The sequence below is a fragment of the Barbus barbus genome, assembly GCF_936440315.1.
Source record: "Barbus barbus genome assembly, chromosome: 30".
Lineage (NCBI taxonomy): Eukaryota > Metazoa > Chordata > Actinopteri > Cypriniformes > Cyprinidae > Barbus > Barbus barbus.
The window spans coordinates 15,673,907-15,694,955 of record NC_136758.1 but is presented as its reverse complement, the minus strand read 5'-3'; the positions used below and the strand labels follow the sequence as shown (position 1 = coordinate 15,694,955).

General features: G+C 36.1%; 1 protein-coding gene across 1 annotated transcript; it reads right to left on the bottom strand.

Moving 5' to 3' along the window:
• Window positions 1-10,006: 10,006 nt before the first annotated feature.
• LOC306850166 (platelet-activating factor receptor-like) lies at window positions 10,007-13,840 on the bottom strand. The gene is made up of 2 exons (XM_079385632.1): window positions 13,593-13,840; window positions 10,007-12,210 (listed from the first exon to the last, which is right to left on the bottom strand). The coding sequence occupies exon 2, from the start codon at window positions 12,199-12,201 to the stop codon at window positions 11,179-11,181; it is 1,023 nt and encodes a 340-aa protein (XP_079241758.1). The 5' UTR covers window positions 12,202-12,210; window positions 13,593-13,840; the 3' UTR covers window positions 10,007-11,178.
• Window positions 13,841-21,049: the final 7,209 nt, after the last annotated feature.

Below are 21,049 nucleotides of genomic sequence, written 5' to 3'. Positions count from 1 at the left end.
TGTACACAAGTGTGTACATTGAGCCGCCCACACCCACCAGCAGGTAGGGACAGTGCTGGGCCATCTGCTTTTCCCTCCATCCAGCAAATCTCCAAAGATCCCTTCCTCTCTATCTCTCTTCCTCCCTCTCATTCCATTTTAATTCTATTTTCATACTAGTTACACCAACAAATTCCCAGAGCTGCTTATATGAAATCTAAATTAGATGTATTTTTAGTGTCTGTAAATCCATGTTTCCCTCAGGATCATGTATGTTGTCATACGACTGAGAATTTGATCATCATTGAGCACTTTTTGTCATTGCTGATTTTTTTTGTCAACACTTAATGAAAAAGCTCATGGGAGCAGTGTGTTATACAGATGAAGCGTCTCCGATTGTTGTGTAGGAGATTTCATTTGTGTAGTGTTTTTGATTCTTTGTTTCTTTTTTTATAATGTGTGGAGGTACAGTGTTAAAATGATTTTTTTTTTTTTTTTTTTTTACAAAAAATTATAATAAGGTGGATTAGAACACAAAAATACCATCAAATACAAGGCAAAATTGTTTCCTCTAGGCCAACAAAAGTTATCATTGACATTTTAGTTCATGCATTCATCCACTGACCAGCAAAATCTGAGGTATGACAGTATTGAAGTTATCAAATATAATGTCAAATGTTTAATTGAGCTCTTGGATGGATCAACAAGAATTTTATGTTGAATAAACATAAATGACCACTCAATGTGCTGTTGAAATAGTTTAAAGATTTTGCACATTTTTATTTGTAATCTTAATATTATTGTTTATATTTCAGAATTTTTCTTTCTTATTTATTTATAATTTCTTGGACAATTTGACAGAAAAGTGATATTAAAAATGCTTTCAGCACATGAGCACATGAGAAGGCAAGGCAAGGCAAGTTTATTTATATAGCACATTTCATACACCGTGTTAATTCAAAGTGCTTTACATAAAAGAAAGTGAAATAGACATTAAAAATCAATAAAAACATGGAAATAAAAATAATAAAAACAAGGAATTTTAAAATGATATAGAAATTGATTTAAAATAAATTTAAAGAAAATGATTATACTTAAAATTCAAAAAAAGAAAAGACTTGATCTTTGGATGGATGTATCCCCTTGTGAAAAAGAAGTGTGCTTAATTGAAATAAATGTGCACTTGTAGTGGCTATTTAAAAAAAAAAACTGTATAGATCATATATTAAATAAAAGGCCACTTAAGTGAACTTAGCGTACACTTTCAATGTTTCTAATTAAAAGATCTCCTCTATAGTACAGTCTTAATCATTGTTTTACTAATCTTATGTATTTTTGACTGTAGTGTGTAAAAAAACAAGTTCCATTTAATATCAATTTAAACTATCATACATTTTAATTTAATTGTAAATTAGATGAAATTATTTAATAAAATGTACTTCTTTTTCACAAGGGTCACTTAGACTGTTTATGAAATATTTATGAGCATAACCCAAATAATATCTAAGCTTTTGCCTTTTTAAGACACCACGATGAGAACATCTGTAACCCTCAACATATGCGTACCACACTCCACCATCCCAGCACACATTCTCAAACTAGTTCTGGCTCCATTGTCCCAAACGCTTTTAAAAACAAAGTGACACCCATGTTCTGCCTCCACCTAACAATGTAGTGCTCCTTTTCTTTTGCCATCTCAGTATCTCTCATCCATGTGGTTGTTCTGTCTGTGGCTTGAGCCCTGCAGCTGAGGCCTGCACTTCAGTGGATTCTCGTAATTGAGTTTTAAGTAATTATAGAAGAGCTAATGCATCTTGAACGCCTTTAAATTAGGAATAACGATTATTTACACTCACTTTACATAGGCTGGCGGCAAGAGAGGTTCAAATGCCTATATATGTTAGCGGTTGTACTTGCTAAAGTATCAGCAGACATATGTATTTGTTTGAGCCCATTAATTATTTTTTTTATCAAGTGGGTTAGTTGGTGTAAAGTTTCCCCATCCACAAAGAATGAGGTGAGAAAAAGATGGTAACCTTTGTGTTGCCCTTTGTAAAGCACAAGGGATCAGATGGAAGACCCTCTGAGGAACATCGAGGAACACTTAAGAAAACTGCAAAAAACTATAAAAGGGAACAGCTTAGAGAAACGCAAGAGGATATTTGACGTCGTTCCAAGTAAAACCACCATTTGGAATCACTCAGAAACGTACAAATCTTGGACAAAGACAGCAAGCACCTTTACTCTGCAACTTTATACCTCTGGAAATAGAAAACAGAACCCTTGAGTCTCTAGATCCCCTGACCTCCACCCTAGAAGCTTCCATCTTAAGCCTTGCACATCCCAGAGGAATCTTTCTTTCCTTACACCTTTTCCTTTTTTCTTTTCTTTTCTAAATTAATTGTTTGTTCAGTGTTTTTTTTTACATGCATAATTGTCCCTGAACAAATACTTCAAAATCATTCTTTTTACATTGACTTTCTACTGTAAAATATTGTCTTTTACTCCAAAGGATCTGTTTTCTGAGGGGCCTGATGTCCTGTGGTGCACTGCGCTCAGCCGAATGTAGTTTTAAAAGCATTTTATAGTGTTAGAGACAGAAACTGGTTCAGATGGAATATATTTTCCATGAATTACATCTGGAGAGTCAGCATGTTCTCTATCAGGCATTGGCAGCCTCTGCATGCTTACTGTCAGCCAGCATCGTCAATACATCTTTGTCCTCAGGTTCTTCTGTTTAGATTATTTTTTGTGGTGTTGATCTGGTTTATGACTTTTTAATCTTTAATATTGCCTTCTTTGTTTTCTTAAACAGTGCGCAAATGCTCCCGTGTCAGTGTGTGTGTGTGTGTGTGTGTGTGTGTGTGGATCTTCTTCCTTAAGGTGATTCAGTGTGTTGCTAAGGGATCTCTAAGCCCTCAGCTCTCTCTACAAAGCTTTTCAATTAGCCCTTAATTGCCTAATTACCCCTGGGCATCAATGAGCAATGGAGAGAAGGAGAGAAAAGGGGATGAGGGAAGATGAGCGATCTAAAATAAAATTCAGTGAGAGGTCAAGGAAGGTTTGTCATGGTCCAGTTAGCACCTGCTGGTAGACGATGTAATGGCACCATCTGCAGCAGTACATTATTATCATTGCGCTGTCCAGATACAGAAAGCATCTTTCGCCATTAACTGAAATTAAAAAGTAGTTGTGCATTCCGTTCCCTCCTTCCTTCCTTTATTCGCTCAATATAAATAACACACATTATAATATCCTGATGCAAAAAGCATTTTTCTTAATTAACTGACATTAAAAAGTTTAACACACGGTGTCCTTGTTACACGTTACATGTACTTACTATTATAATAACAATAAATTATGCATAATTACATGCAAGTAACCCTAAGCCAAACCCTAACCATACAGTAAGTACATGTAGGCAATTAATTTTACTCAGTAATTAAATGTATAATTACACTGTAACAAGGACACCTTGCCAAACATTTCTGTGTGATGCAGTTATTTATTGTTATTATAAATAATAATGGTTACACTTTATTTTAAGGTGCCCTTGTTACAGTTTAATTATACATTTAAGTACTGAGTAATATTAATAAACTACATGTGTTTGCTATATGGTTAGAATTTGGATTTGTGTTTGGCTAAGCATTACTTGCATGTAATTATGCATAATGTATTGTTATTATAATAGTAAGTACATGTAATGTGTAACAAGGACACCTTAAAATAAAGTGTTACCATACTCATCATCTTCATCATTTGCTTACTTATTTATTTTTCATGCATTCATTCTTTTCTTTTTTGCAAGTCACACGACTAACATTATAATGTCCCGATGTAAAAAGCATTTTTCTTAACTGCTTTTAAAAGATAGCTGTGCATTCTGATCATTTATTATTATTATTATTATTTATTGATTTATTCTTTGATTCATTTTTCATTTCCCTTTAACAAGTAATACGAAAATATATTAGTGGATATATTATATTATTTCCTTTGTTTGTTTGTTTGTTTGTTTCTCTCTTTCCATTTTTATGCTATAATATAATTTGCTATATTATATAAGACATTATATTATAGCAACTATACCATCCAGGTGAAAAAATCCTATCTTTCTTTAACTGAAATTCAAAAGCTTTTTTTTTTTCAAGCAATATAAGAGCCACTGTGCCAGCCAAGCAGCAACATTTTTTGGGATGAATGGTAATGCTAACGGCTTTCTACAGATATTGTAGACCACATTAGTTTTAGTTCCTTGAAAATACTCAGAGTTCATAAGTTCTTGTGGTGGCAGCATACCAGGGAAATGCCACATGATACATGTGGAGCTTCAGACTGAATCTATTTTCCACTTTTCTCTATCGCTGCCTTTCTCTCCTTCTGATCTCTCTAGAAATGTAACTCTTTCTTTCCCATCTCTCTCTCTCTCTCCCTTTTGTGATCCCCCTCCCCACAATCTCTCTCTTTCTCTCTCTCCATCTCTCTCTGGAGGGCTCTGAGGGAAGCAGTGAAGCGCCACAGCGAGCTGCTGTCTGTCACAATCACACGTTTCCCATTAATGTGACAAACACAGTTGACATCCAATTTCCCCCATGCGCGCCAGCTTCCCACAAAATGGATGATGAGACTGCAAAACTCCGTTCATGATAAACAGTGGCGTTCCCCTGCCTCAGGGGAGGAATCCACACAAGCAGTGCCATCAAACACATGAATGGCATCTCATCTCATACTAAGTGAATGACCAGGGCAGGTGCGAGGGGGGAAAATGAACAGAGATGCGCAGTGGCAGTTGATATTTGCGTGGGGCGGATGTGTCTAGCGGCGGAGGCAGAATCCGATACAGACACTGTGGTGTGCAGGGCTCTGACAGGCCGTTTAACTGTGCCATCATGACCTCTTGTTACGCCTGTAACAAACAATAGTCCTCAAACTCACTGAACGAATGTCGACTGTGTCAGAAGAACTACTGGTGAAACTCTTTTGGCATTCTGGGATGCCACTGTCAATCTGTACAGCCTCTCCTGTGTCATTTTGACGTCATGACTGCACAGCCTCAGCGAAACCAAGAGACCTGACCAAAAAAAACAACAAAAAAACAGGCCTGCCAGACAAACGCGGGTCATTTGCTGCCTGCTGCTGCCACTTAGTGGTGTATTTATGGCAGCAGTTGTCACTTCAGGATGAATGATCAATGACAGCAGAAATGCTGCACACAGTGGCTATTCATTAGAATGGCAGCCGTTAAAAGACATTAACAGGCCTTACGAACGAACTGCTGAGCTGTGCACAAAGTGAATGCGTGGAATACGATTACTTTGTTATCTCTCCCAGTGGGAAATCAAACATTTACTTTGAATAACAAAACTTGGGGTTTTCATTACTCTCTGTCTCTCTCATTCTTCGGCGCACCCCAACACAACCGCCTCAATCGTGCAAATTTTCCTATTAGCATCAGATCAATAGTCTTCTTTAGTTTCTTCTATGCTACAATCCCGCTGTAAGTGAAACCGCAGTAAATCTGAGTGAAATTCAATTTACTAATTGGTTTCCGAGGGATAAAGGAAACAAAAATAAATTGATTGCTGTAATAAGTCTCTTAGTAAAAGCACTTTCAGTTAAACTGTTTGGAGGGATTTTACAAAGCAAATTAATTTGTCTTGCTTTCTTTCTGCACTTTCCTTTTTCATTGTTCTCTGTTCGTTGTTCTCTCCACCTGCAGGAGGATGAGTTTCTGCGGTGCTCATTGAGTTTGACTTTAGTCTTGTGTTCCACCTCGCCTGGATGAACACCAGGACCTGGAGGCAGCAGGTGAGTATAATTAAGAGGAGGGGCACTAGATTATTATTACAGCATTTGAGCGCTTTAATGCGTTAGTAGCCTACTAGTGTGCTGGCGATTTATAACATTATGTAAATTGATTTAATATATATTTTATTATATATGTATCTTAATTTATTTTAATATTCGTTCAGTATTCATTATATTTATACATATTTCAGTCTCAGTATTCTTTTTTATCAGATCTGTCCTTAATTATGTTAAAAATATAAATATTTTATGAAATATTTTATACTTTAATTCGGCAAGGACGCAATAATTTGATTAAAAGTGACAGTAAAGACATTTGTAATCTTATAGAAAATATATTTCAAATAAATGCTGGTCCTTTGAACTTTCTATTCATCATATATTCAGTAAGATTCTTATGTTTTTGAAAGGATATATCACTAATCCATAAAAACACTGGTAAGTCTGGTAAGTAAACTGTAAGTAGTCAACTGTAAGTAAGTTTTGTTTCAGTGTGAGTGAATTGTGTTAACATTTTCTTGAAGTACACACAGTCTCAGTATTTAATGTGTTTATTAGAACTAATATTTGTATTTTCTAGTCCAGTTTCTTATGCTCTATAAAAGCAGACCTGAATGTAGACTGGATCAGACGTAGCAACATATCTTTTCTTCTTCATTTTGACATACATCCAAGTGTAACAACTTATCAGGAAATGTACTCTAAGAAAAACACCTTCTGGTTTTGGGGAGAAACTTGTAAAGCCATGTTAGAAAATTTTGTTTTTATTTTTATTAAGACTTCCTTTGCATGATCAATATTTATTGGTTGTAAATAATGTTATACCACTTGCTGTTATCTCATGTTTCTAAAAACTTTGTCTTAAACCAAGCTATATATACAGACTTTATTATTTATTTCACATAGCCTCATTAATTAGGGAGCTGTTGTTAAACATGTTTAGTTAAATTAATAAACATCGGCTGACCTTTTGATGTAGCCGATCCCAGCTAACAGAACATGATTAATATATTATTATTTATTTTATTTATTTTGTATTTGTTTTATTTTCTGCTTAACTAACCCCCCACAGCACATACACACACACAATCATGTATTCCTCGAAATAATCAATACAGTCTAGATGTATACAGTGTGCAAAAGAAAAGAGAATTTGCTCACTGGGGGCATCAAGACAATCTTCATAGACTAATTTGTGACATTTTCATTAACTAATGATTTGAGAAAAAATTCCTAATCAGGGAACAGTTTAAGCATTTAATGAGAATGTCCCTCAGAAGGAAGGAAGCTGATTTATTTTACATTTTAGAGAAATTTGTTTAACAGCTTAAAATGTATAAAATACTGTTTGTCTCCTGATAAACATTTCTTGCAAATCATTTCTAGCAGTATATTTATGCATTTAGCAAACATTTGCAAACAAATTACATTAACGTTATAGTTTACAAGACCAATACTAAAAAATAAATCTGATTATTTTTGCTGTATCTCTCCAGGACCTATAGAATTTCTACATCTATAAAAGCAGCCCCACCTCAGAGAGATGACCACGGTACAGCTGAAATAACAAACTAAAAAATTGCTGCACTTGAAGATATATACATATTTACATTTTTAATTTTAAGCCCTCCACCTGTTTTGCCTGTAAGGCTGTATTAAGTATTATTGTAAATACATTTTTTTTTTTGTTATTGGGAGGTGGTTAAAAATGTTTTCTAAGATCAACCACAGGCCACAGATGTTGTCTATACAGTGGTGGCTAAAATTATTAGAACAGTTATCATATTTAAGAGGTTTCAGTTGTTTTTGTTGAATTGGCCATTACAATACCCATAAAACGAACTATTGCCAGGACTACCAGCGATGGAAAGAATCTGTTGGAACATTGAAAATGATGGACAGGCCCCCTCAAAGTCCGGACCTCAACCCAATCTAGCAAATTTGGAGCAAGTTGGAAAATAAACTGGACAGATCTATAGTACATTCAAAGGAAAGCCGTAGGCTTGAGTTGCTTCAACATTAGTGTTGAAGTTCTCAGGAAATATATTGAAAAAGTGCACATAACAAATATTAAAGTTAAAAGTGTATAAAAACAGTACGACTCACTTCATCTGATATTTGTTGTGCTCAGAGCAACCAGCTGCATGTTTCACGAACATTATGAAATGGATACACACTGAGATTCACTGAGTCAATACACTTTCTATGGTCCCTGAATAGAAAGTTTTCCCCCGATATAGAGAGAGAATTGAGTCTCATTTTCAGCTCAATGACTCTCGACGAATGTGGCAGGGACTGAGGACCATCTGTGCCTTCGGAAACAAATCCTCCGCTGAGGTGAGAGCAGATCCGTTGCTGGCCGACGAGTTAAACATCTTCTACAGCCGCTTCGATTGCAACAGCGGCAGCGCGACTCTGCCGTCCAGCACCTCAGGAAGCAGCAGGCAGAGCAGCGATGATCCTGTAATCACCGTGTCGGAGGATGAGGTTCGGCGGGCACTAAAGAGAGTGAACGTCAGGAAAGCAGCCGGACCTGATTGGATAACCGGCCGTGTTCTGAGGTCTCTCTCTGAATGTGAGCACAACTAAAGAGCTGATCGTGGCCCTACACTCCTCTTATGATCAGTGGGACCCCTGTGGAGAGGGTGAGTAGCTTCAAGTACCTCGGTGTAAACATCTCCGAGAACCTGACTTGGACTACACACATCCAAACACAGGTTAAGAAAGCCAGGCAAAGACTGTACCATCTGCAACAGCTGAGGAAATTCAGGGTCTCACAAGCAATCCTGAAAACTTTCTATTCAGGGACCATAGAAAGTGTATTGACTCAGTGCAGTGTATTGGTAACTGCAGTTTGACTAAAAGTAATGACTAAAAGTTTACAAAAATGCAATGACTTTTTGTCGATTAAAACTAGACTAAAACTATGAAAGACTCAAATGACTAAAATGTGACTAAGACTAGTAAGCATTTTCGTCTCAAGATAAAGACTAAGACTAAATCAAAAATGCCTGCCAAAATTAACACTGCTGCAAAGCACTACAGAGAGTTGTGCGCTTAGCTGAGCGCATCTCAGGGTCTGCTCTCCCCTCTCTGCAGGACATCTACCTCAAACGCTGCAAAAGTAGAGCTGTCAAAATCATCAAGGACTCTAATCACCCTGGTAACCGACTGTTCACTGTGCTTCCATATGGTAAGCGCTTCCGTAGCCTGATGGCAAAAACTGAGAGACTTAGGAGGAGCTTCTTCCCCCAGGCCATCAGGCTCCTAAACTCTAACTCTGTGTCATAACATCACTTGACTCCATGTAAATATCACTATATCAATAAGTTATTCATCATTTTTTTTTCTACCTCGTATTGCTGCTATGTACATACCCTGTACAACTTTTTGCACAACTTTTTGCACATTCTTTTGCACATTCCTTCTTATAGTACTATTTAAGTCAACAAACACACTGACCTGCACATTTATATTAATATTTGTATCTTCTATTTTTTTTTTTTTTTTTTTCTTAATATTTATGTACATTCTGTGTTTTGTATTCTATATAATTGCACTGTCCTTGGAGCGGACCTGACTTACATTTCACTGCTGGTTATACTCTGTATAATTGTGTATGTGACAAATAAAAATCTTGAATCTTGAATCATGTTTTGGAGGCAAGAAAGGTCAATATTTTTAGATCTGTCAGGTGTTAATAATTTTGGCCACTGCTATAGATCTTAACGAGAGAGTTCACCCAAAAATTAAGATTCTGTCACCATTTGCATACAGTGACTTATAATTTATGAATATCTCTTTTTTTGTGTTTCACAGAGGAAAGACCAAACAGGTCTGGGACGACATTAGTAAATTGTCTTTTTGGGGTGAACCGTCTCTTTAAAGTTTTATTTAACCTAATTATAGGAATTATGTAATTTTGTATAGTAAATAACATAACATAATTTTGCCCTTGGAAAAATAATTGAGTAAAAGTTAAAGTATACTGACTGTTTTTATTGTACTTATCTGGCAACAAAAGACTAATCACTGATCACTATTTTAAGTCACCACTGGGGGCCGCAGATGCACGCAATGTTGATATGAACCTGGAACCTAGCATGCATGACTGCTGAAATCTAAAGCTGCTTATTATTGAATACCTGAAAACAGAACATATATTATATATCAAGACAAAACATGTAAAGTTGAAAGCACAGAAAAGCCAAAACATACAGTTCAATGTTTTTATTATTATTATTATTAGTTTGCCTTTTCAGTGCTGATTTAGTTTACATGACATACAAAGCCTTATTTCATTGAAATATAATTTTTTTTATATTGAAATATAAAAAGAGTTGCTGTACTAGAATAGCATCTACAGTTGATAAAATGTGAGACGTTTTCAGGAAAACAAGCCATTGCAAAAGAATACATAAATTTCCTGTGTGGCAAAAGAACTGGCCCACAGGAATTCTCTTCATAGAGCTACTTCAAAACAAGCAAGGTACACTCTTAAAAATAAAGGTGCTTCACGATGCCATAGAAGAACCTGTTTGTCTAAATAGTTCCATAAAGAACCTTTAACATATGAAGAACCTTTCTGTTTCATAAAAGGTTCTTTGTGGTGAAAGAAGGTAAATTTTTCTCAACACAAGAATGAACACCACATCTAACTGAGAATAATAATCCTTTTACAGATATGTTTGCTTAACCTATATAGATATTCAATCTACACAAGTGCAAACATTTAAAGGCACAGTTCACCCAAAAATAAAAATGTTGTCATCAAAGGAAAAAAAAATTATCATGCGTGTTCCTTTTTTTGGTGAATTCTTTCTTTAAAAAACAATATGAAAATATAAGAATCAAATATGAGGCTGAAAAAGCTTAATATTTCAGTCTATAAAGGATTTATCATATGCATTGAAAAATTTGAAGAGTTTGAATTCTCTCTTGTTTGTCTGCAAGGGGCAGCAATTGAAAATCATGTCAATAATTTTATTACATTAAAAGGGGTAGTTCACCTAAAAATGGAAGTTCTATCATCATTTGCCCAGCCTCACGGTTACTTCTGTGGAACACAAAAGTAGAGATTTTGACTGGTTTGTTTAAGGCATTTTTATTATTATTGTAACAACAACAAAAAAAAACATACATCATACAGGTCTGGAACAACATGAGGGTGAGTAAATGATGACAGTATTTTAATTTTTAGATGAACTATCCCTTTAAGGATATAAACAGAACCTAATTTGGATTCACTGAAATAAAATTGGACTAAAATCTGAAACTGTCTATGTAAGATTATGATTGGTTAAAATAAGCAGACACCAAATATTTCTCAGCTGTTTTCTGCTCTACATATTTCACTTTGATGTCTGCTCTTCAGTGGCATAGCCATGCTTAATATGGTGCGTGAACAGTTTTTTTATGCTTGACCTTTGTGAAATGGCCCCGGATGTACTTGTGGAACTTTGTGGTGGCGAAGCAATACACCAGCGGATCTAGAAGGCAGTTGAGCCCCATAAGCATAAGGGTGATCTGGTGAGCATCGTTTAAGCGTTGGTGAGTTTTCATGTTCCAATCTTTCCTCAAGTGCAGCACAGACAACACCCAGGGACCCTGAACCACGTGGTGGGGCAGGAAACAGATCACAAAGACGCCTATGATAGCACACAGCATCCTCAAAGCTCTGTGCTTGGTGTAACCGGGACGCTTTCCTGTGCTAGCTCGAGGCTGACTAATGGGTTGCATCGGAAGAGCTCGAGCAATCAAAATGTTGCAGACAATCAACATCAAGAAAACAAGAAAGAACAAGCCAATAATGATGAAGTGGGTGACAGCCACGGTGTATATATCAGAGTCATCCTCATTTTGATAACCCTCAAAACAGCGAGAAATGTTATTGTCCTCCTGGATTCCCGGCTGAGTGAGATATAGAACTGCAGCCGCAAGAGTGACGATCCAGATGAACGCTGAGACGATTGCTCCACGTTTCCAGCAGTCAGAAGAAGCGGCCGCCAATGGCCTGGTAACGGCCCAGTAACGGTTAATGCTGATGGCAGTAAGAAAGAGAATAGAGCAGTATGTGTTGATGAAGAAAAACGAGCCTGCGACACGACAAAGGGCATCTGAGTACTTCCAATCACCGTGATTCATGTAGTAGCCAATCCACAACGGTAGAGCGGACACAAACAGCAAGTCTGCAACGGACAAGTTGGTAACGTAGATTCGAATCTCATTCATGGCTTTAGATTCCCGCATATGGTGGAGCACATAAAGAACGTAGACGTTGGCTATTAACCCCAAGGCAAAGACCAGGCCATAGAATATAGGAAAGACAGTGTAACGAAACTTTGAGTCAATGAATGCGTTGGCAGAGCTGTTATTTTCAGCGGTCACAACGTCAGTGGTAGGAGTCGTCATCTTGTGCACCTGAGAACAAAACAGACCAAAAAGGCAATATAAAATTAAATTTGGTTCCTTCCAATATACTTTGAAGTAGCTTGAGATGGAGCATAGCATTCCCCTCTCTGTTTATAATGGTTAGAATTTATTAAACACTCTAGACTTCAAGTTTTTTATAGTAAGTGTTGCCATAAAAGTAACGTGTCTAATTTCTGCACCACATTGAAATAATGAAACTGAAATAGTTTGAAACTGTTTTCACACACTGTTTAACACATTTCTCATGATTGCATGTTCTAGAAAGCATTAGGTTGTTTTCTCATCGTTGCATATTTATCTGCAATCTCTTACTGAAAGCAGGAAATTAATTTGTGATGCTTTTGCTTTTTTGAAAAAACCACAGACACTATATTACCTCAAAATATGTTTTTCTTATCAGGACTTACAATGTCAGATACTATCAAGTACTTTTCGTTCAGCATTTTCTAAATATAAAAGTTATTATCATTCTTCAGTGTATAATGTAGACGCAATTGATATGAGACCTTAAAGTCTTGACCTCAAAACAGCTTGTGAACATTTCTGCTGGTAACACCCAGGAACTTCACTGACCATATTACCCTTTGTGGCATGCAAAAGGGGCATCTTGCACTATAGCATATTGTCACGCAATATGTGTAAGCTGCCGCAATGGAACCTGCCCGTAAACGCCGGCTTTTCAGAAACAGTAAAAGTGTTAAAAAAAGGAATGCAAATAAAGAAAAAGCATATTATACAATGTCAACATTATATAGTAGACATTTACCTGAATATATATGCTTATTTTCTAGTCTGGTTATTTGATATAGCCTACAACCCCTGTGACAACTAGCCCCGCACTCTCCTATAACTGATTACAATAGTAATAAAAAACAATGCATAATTGTAAGAAGAACCACTAACATTGATTATTCACTTTATATCGCAATGTTTGCATTACACTAATAATAAATTGTCCAGTTGTACTTTTAAGTTAAATATTACATGTATGGGACATTGTTTTGCATATGAATCATACAGTGGGCTTGCATTACATGTGTCGATATTCCATCTTCACCAAACGACATTAAAATATCGATACTGAAACACCAACAAACTGTAGAGTTTCACATAACTGATATGTATAACAATAATGCTGCTGCTCTTGATTAGTATCTGATTACAAGTTTTGTCTTAACAGAACATCACAACAAGTGAGTCCGCGGTCAATACTGCGAGCAACGCCAAAACTATCACCTATTCTAGTCTATTACATATGAAAAAGCACACTTTTACGTGTGCTTTCCTTTGTCGCGTCACTCGCTCGTAGCATAGGCACAGTGTGAATAGCTTTTAAATGAGCACAAAACTACATTTATCTCTTATCCTACCTTGTAATTCCGGGTGAATGTGATGTTCGAGCGCTGCGCTCTGAGCGTTCACGCCTTCAGCTCTCAGCTTTTCACATATCACTAGTCACACGCCTCTCGCTGTCACTTCCTATTTTCCCAGCTGCTTTCCAGAGAACTTTGTGATAAGTCTTCGTTTTCAATATTAATAAAATTGAAATTGATGCAGTTATCCACCACCTCTTCATGAGATTAGAGTCCTCTAAGATGATCGTTTGGCACACTGTCCTTGACTAGCCTAATATTTATAGTCATTTTATGTTTGTTTATCAAAATTCAAGAGAAGTAGCCTTTGGGAATTATAGCCATTATTGGGAAGTAGCCACTATTGGGAATTGAAAGGGTTTCCAAAAAATGTGTGGCCTGGGACCTCAGAAGAATGTGATTCAGTCCCAAGTTTCTTAAATAAAAGTGCATGGACAAATTCTTTGGAAAAACTCACTCTTTTAACTTTCCCAGGCACAGGGCTATATCTATTCACATTTTTATTAACGTTTATGGTCACACTTTAGTTTGCTACTAATGAATAGAATAGAATAGAATAAGACACTATGTGCTTTATAAGTGCTAATAAACAGCCAATATGCAAGTAAAATGTATGCTAATTAGCAACTAGATAACAGTGAGAATTGGGCCCTAAACTACCATATTTATTTATATTCTTAATTAAACATTCTTATGTATTATTTACTGTGTGTGTGGAGTGTTTTATGTAACATTATGACTGGAAGAGTAGAAAGGAAACAGAATGGGTGACGCTTTGCTCTTTCCCAATGCAGAAAACAAAGAACATTTATGATTATATGGTACATTGACAGAAAAGCATAAAAAACTGCTAGATCTGATTACTTTTCGTCTCTTCTAGAAGAAAACAAACATAACCCCCGGTATTTATTCAATACAGTCACTATGTATTAACTACTAAATTAACAAAAAATAAAGCATCGACAGGTGTTGGCATTTCCCAAGAGCACAGCAGTAATGATTTTATGAATAACTTTACTTCCAAGATCGATACTATCAGAGATAAAATTGTAACCATCCAGCCGTCAGCTACAGTATCGCATCAGATGCACTATAGATCCCCTGAGGAACAATTCCACTCATTCTCTACTATAGGAGAGGACAAATTGTATAAACTTGTTAAATCATCTAAACCAACAACATGTATGTTAGACCCTATTCTATCTAAACTACTAAAAGAGCTACTTCTAGAAGTCATAGATCCTCTTTTGGCTATTATTAATTCATCATTGTCATTAGGATATGTCCCCAAAATCTTCAAATTGGCTGTTATTAAGCCTCTCATTAAAAAAAACACAACTTGACCCCAAGGATCTAGTTAATTACAGACCGATCTCAAATCTCCCTTTTCTGTCAAAGATACTAGAAAAGGTAGTATCCTCACAATTATATTCCTTCTTAGAGAAAAATGGTATCTGTGAGGAATTCCAGTCAGGATTTAGACCGTATCATAGTACTGAGACTGCTCTCATTAGAGTTACAAATGACCTGCTCTTATCATCTGATCGTGGTTGTATCTCTTTATTAGTTCTACTGGATCTTAGCGCTGCGTTCGACACTATCGACCACAACATTCTTTTAAATTGACTAGAACACTTTGTTGGCATTAGTGGAAGTGCCTTAGCATGATTCAAATCGTACTTATCTGACCGCCATCAATTTGTAGCAGTGAATGAAGAGGTATCATATCAATTACAAGTGCAGTATGGAGTACCTCAAGGCTCAGTACTAGGGCCGTTACTTTTCACGCTTTACATGTTACCCTTGGGAGATATTATCATGAGACATGGTGTTAGCTTTCACTGTTATGCTGATGATACTCAGCTCTATATTTCTTCACGGCCTGGTGAAACACACCAAATTGAGAAACTAATGGAATGCATAGTCGATTTAAAAAACTGGATGACGAGTAACTTCTTACTGCTAAATTCTGAAAAAACAGAGGTGTTAATTATCGGACCTAAAAACCCCACATGTAATAATCTAGAACACTATCTAACACTTGATGGCTGCTCTGTCAATTCTTCTTCATCAGTTAGTAACCTAGGTGTGCTGTTTGATAGCAATCTTTCATTAGAAAGCCACATTTGTAGCATCTGTAAAACTGCGTTTTTCCATCTCAAAAAACATATCTAAATTGCGACCTATGCTCTCAATGTCAAATGCAGAAATGCTAATTCATGCATTTATGACCTCAAGGCTAGACTATTGTAATGCTTTACTGGGTGGTTGTTCTGCACGCTTGATCAACAAACTACAGTTGGTCCAAAATGCAGCAGCTAGAGTCCTTACTAGAACCAGGAAGTATGACCATATTAGCCCGGTTCTGTCAACGCTGCACTGACTCCCTATCAAACATCGTATAGATTTTAAAATCTTGTTAATTACTTAATTACTTATTACTTACCTGAATGGCTTAGCTCCTCAGTACTTGAGCGAGCTCTTATCACATTATAGTCCTCCACGTCCGCTGCGTTCTCAAAATTCTGGCTGTTTAATAATACCTAGAATATCAAAATTGACTGCGGGCGGCAGATCCTTTTCCTATTTAGCACCCAAACTCTGGAACAATCTACCTAACACTGTTCGGGAGGCAGACACACTCTGTCAGTTTAACTCTAGATTAAAGACACATTTCTTTAACCTGGCTTACATATAACACACTACTACACTTCTATTATTCAAATCCGTCCAAGGATTGTTAGGCTGCATTAATTAGATCAACCGGAACAGGGAACACCCCTCATAACACACGATGTACTTGTTACATCGTAAGAAGAATGGCATCTACGCTAATATTTGTCTGTTTCTTTCTTATTCTGTTTCTCAGTCTGTGTCCGGATCAGATGGTGGATCGGCGCCGGGAGATGATGTCTGCGGCCTTGATCGTCAGCAGAGGCCACACACCTGGATTAGCCCCGGGGACATATCCCCAGTGAAGACCAAGTGTTACAAGTGTGCAGTTCACAAATGAACAAATTTAGGTTAGCAATTGAAAAAAGCTGTGACTGCTTACATTTTCAAAACTTTGCCTCTTTTTTTTTTTTTTACTTTACACACAAATCCAAGAATTGCACAAACAAAATGCAAAATGCTTCATACTGTATCTCTTGCTAAATGAAGCACTGCATTCAAAATATCACAAACACATCTCAAAAGCAAATATTTGCAAACACCTTTGCCATAATATTAGTTCCTGTTAGATTTTGTGTACTATATAGAGAACTGTGTGTTGTGTTTTGCAAAAAGTGTTTATGAAATTGAAAACTCAGTCAAAGGCTGAGAATTAGTGTATGGTTTTGCAGATTTGGTGTTTGAGTGTCAGGTTTCAGAAATTGTGCGACAAGTAAAGATTTAGTCTGTAAGCAGTTGAAAAAAAACTGTAACAGACCAAAAAACAAAACACATCAACAATTACAAAATTTTATATTTCAATGTAATTCCTGCAGAAATTGACAGTTTGCCATCATTCTGATTTGAATGTGCTTTTATCAGGTTTGAAAGCAGTGTGTTAGCATTTGAAAAATGTGCTGAAAATATATAGTGTTTTGCAGGTTGTGGAGTAATCTGTATGAATCACAAAAGTATTCGTGGATTTCGAGAAATGTGGTCATTGAATGCATTTCGTTTGAAAGCAATTAAAAAAAATATTGACAGTTTAGCATAGACTTCTGTTCTACTGGCTTCGATATTGAACAATGCTTATTAGCAATTGAAAAAAACCCTGTAATAATATAGTAATCATTGGGGGTTGGGAGACATAGCAAAGTCAGTGCACAGGGCCCAGAATTCCCAACGACGCCCCTGTCTATGCCATACAGAAAAACCCACATGGAAAGAACCTATATGAGGATATATGCGCATATATGAAACCTATATGCAGTATATATGCACATATATGATAACATATATGCTGCATATATGCGTATATATGCCACATATAGGCAAATTTGAGGTGCATATATGTGCATATAAAGGCCATATAGGTCTCCTGCATTGCTTCTTTATATCCACATATAAGCCCTATGTAAATTTCGACATTTTGGGCTTTTATTTATGTTGTCTAGCAGCTATGGATTTTAATAATTTTACTAATATATAGGTAAACATATAGGTGCATATATGCACACATATATATATACATGCTATATATAGGTATAGGTACATGTATGCGCGTATATGTGTACATATGTATGCATATATGTGTACATATATGTGCATATATGTACATATATGTACATATATTATAGGAAAACGACCAATTTTATATATGTCACATATATTAAAAACATATATCAAAACCTATATTAAAACATATATGTTTATATAGGTTATTTCCGTGTGGGAAGTGCAGGCCTGTGAATTTTCAATAATTTTCTTGAAAGCCATTGCCATACTTTACATCAGGAAATACTTACGGAGTACACTGTTGTAAGCCTATTGACAACATGACACTATACTTATTCTGATGCCATTGTTCATTGACATAAACGGTTAGATGAACGAAAGATTTTGATCAAGTCTTTTGCAGGTAAGCCACTGGGTGGTGCTGTTTCTACAAATTGTTTTGAGAAATGTACATTCTGGTTTGCAGATGATAGGATGACTTGAGAAATGTACCCCGTGTGACAGAACTATATAAACTATAATGCATTTAACAGAGGCGATTTGATAAATGTTAGATATCTTCATGAAAGAGAAATTAGACTATGATTATGCCAGACTAATAAATGCCCTATATAAAAACGTTTTATGCATAAAAGCACAATATATTTCCGCTGTTATGAGTGAAAAGATCAATCCTACATCAAACTAACTTGATATCAAACAAGGGCGTCAATGTCATGCACTTATTATTTTTGAGGGGGTATACGAGTGAAGGAGGTTGGGGGAGGTGGGGTGTCATGCCTCTCATGTGACACACAGTAGTAGGCTTAGCTGTTTTATTTCATTTTTCCTTTTTTATTCGAAATGTTTCCAAACGTCTTAATTGTGTCATGAAATATCTCGATTCTCAAATATGTGTAAGTAAATGCATTTTGCACCATTATCGATCATGTCAGTTGATTTATAACTATGGGCTATGGACTAGCCTAATGTTAATGTAGCTAATCTATTACATAATCCAAATTAAATTCTAGATATATTATATGCATAGGCTATATACACAAATACATAAATATACACAAATGTTTTTTGTTTTTTTTAAATGCTTTTGGTAGTTGATTCCATCTGTTTTTTTCTGAAAATTTCTAAAAGTATTTTAAATTAAAAATTAATAAAAACATCCTGAAGTGATGACTGCGACTATGATGAAGTATTGTAAAGTGCAGCTAGATAGCTATACCGTATATGCCTAAATCAAGTTGATTTGAGAAGATTTTAACAGGATGTCTTACAGCGACCTGGAGCTTGAGAAAGGCACTTTATAAATACAACTTTATTATTATTATTAACTCAAAATGTGCCTTTAGTCAGTTGAGGGGCCTGTTAACGGGTTAAGAAAACTAGAAACGTGAAATCACGCATTGCCCACCTTACTTTGCAGATCTCATAGTGGCCACATGGGGGCACCAATTAATCAAGAATATTGCCTCATGCCTTCTGATTTCAAATGCTTCTCCTGTTTCCCATTAGGACTCTAAAAAAGTGTTAGTATAATTGTTATATTTTTCAAGTAGTATGATTATTATATTTTTAAGCCTTAAAAATGTTAAAACCCACAAAGCTAAATCTGTAAATAATTCCGAATTATAGGACCCCATCTGGGGTGAGCCTGCTACATCAGTTACAATATTATTTTTCACTTTTTAAATAATTGTTCAATACCACAAGTGGAGTGCAAGTAAAACAAGCAAGAAAGAACACACGACTATGGCACGCTATGGCAAATATTAGCATAAAAAGTGCAGCTATGGCTATACAACAACAGAAAATCTGATACAGAGCAGCTACTCCCCCTTCAGGCACAACAATCCCTTCGATATATTCTCTCACAGTGCTCATCGGTCAGGGGACAGAGATCAGTCTAGACTAGAGCGATCCAGTCTGTGGAAGATGACTAGCACAGCAACATATATTCACAAAATTATGCAGCTTTCCTTGAGACAAAGCTCATAAATAAAAAAGAAGGATGGAAAAATACTTGAGTTTATGGTTAAAGTGAGTTGACTCATGCAATGCTACTTTAGTTTTAATAGATATTAACTTTAACAACAAACACACAGCCGTAGCCATGATGGAGCCACAGGCTAAATCCTGGATTAAGGTTAACGATAGTCTTTAACCAAACTCCTGTTATGATGGGTAGCACTGCCTGCAACAGAGATGAGAAACATACTGATGGAGCAGAACAAACCACAGGGCACAATAAAAACACAAGCCACACTCTTATCTACGAGCCTTCTTTATGAAACATTCTCGCTGTGGTTTTTATGGTCTCTGAGATTAATCTTTTTTAAATGTTCAGGACTTTACACTTGGGTGGCACAGAATCAGGATAACGAAAGGGGGTCTTGGATGTAGTTTCATAGCATTTCAGCAAATGTGGGATTTGTATTTTTTTCTAAATGTAGGCCTGCATGCATGCAAAATTCTCTAGATGGCATTGTTTCCTATGAAGTTCATAATCATAACTCACATCTGTCTGTTTGTTTGTTCTGGTCGTTGTTTTTACACTGCTGATATACAGTCAAATGGCAGGTTATAGTGTTACAAGCTAATTACTCTTTATTTGTGAGTCGCTGAATCATTCTCTGAACAGATTCAGTCAAAAACACTGATTCTTTTCTGGAATTAAATCTTTCTGAAAAAATGTTTTGATCACAGAAATAACTGGCATAGTGTGTCTAAAATGACAAGTTACATTTATTTATGTATCTCTTTATACAGTAAAGATTATTTCAAAGCAGCATCACATTAATAACAAGAAAATAAAAACAGCGTTATAAAATTTGACCATTATGAAACAAATTCATTTTCAGCTGTAAAGCAACTCTACAGAAGATATGTCATTATTCAGCTCAATTTTGTTGTTTTAATTTAGTTCATTAACTTGTTGCAAAGTTTACAAATTATGAAACAAGCTCAATTCAGCTATACGCAGCTTTAGAGAAGGCTCACACTCAGTGTCGATTCAGTAAGTTAATGCTGGTTACTCGGTGTTAGCTACATTCTGTGTCACACTCACAGTCGTGTTGTTGGTAATAAAAATTGGAATCTCACATAACTCTGGAGCTATGTCACTTTTATTGAATGAATTCTTTTAACATGCACTCTGTCTGGGCAACACACCATTATTTTCATTGCATTTCTTAAAACTTCAATCATTCGGTCCTGCAGATGGAATCTGGGGAAGAGATGGGGCAAATGCACCCAGGTGCTCTTTGGGGAATGTTGGCCTGCAGCCCAAAGGC

Excerpts from the sequence above, each read along its gene's own strand:
- LOC306850166 (XM_079385632.1), bottom strand. The coding sequence starts at position 12,201 with ATGACGACTCCTACCACTGACGTTGTGACCGCTGAAAATAACAGCTCT.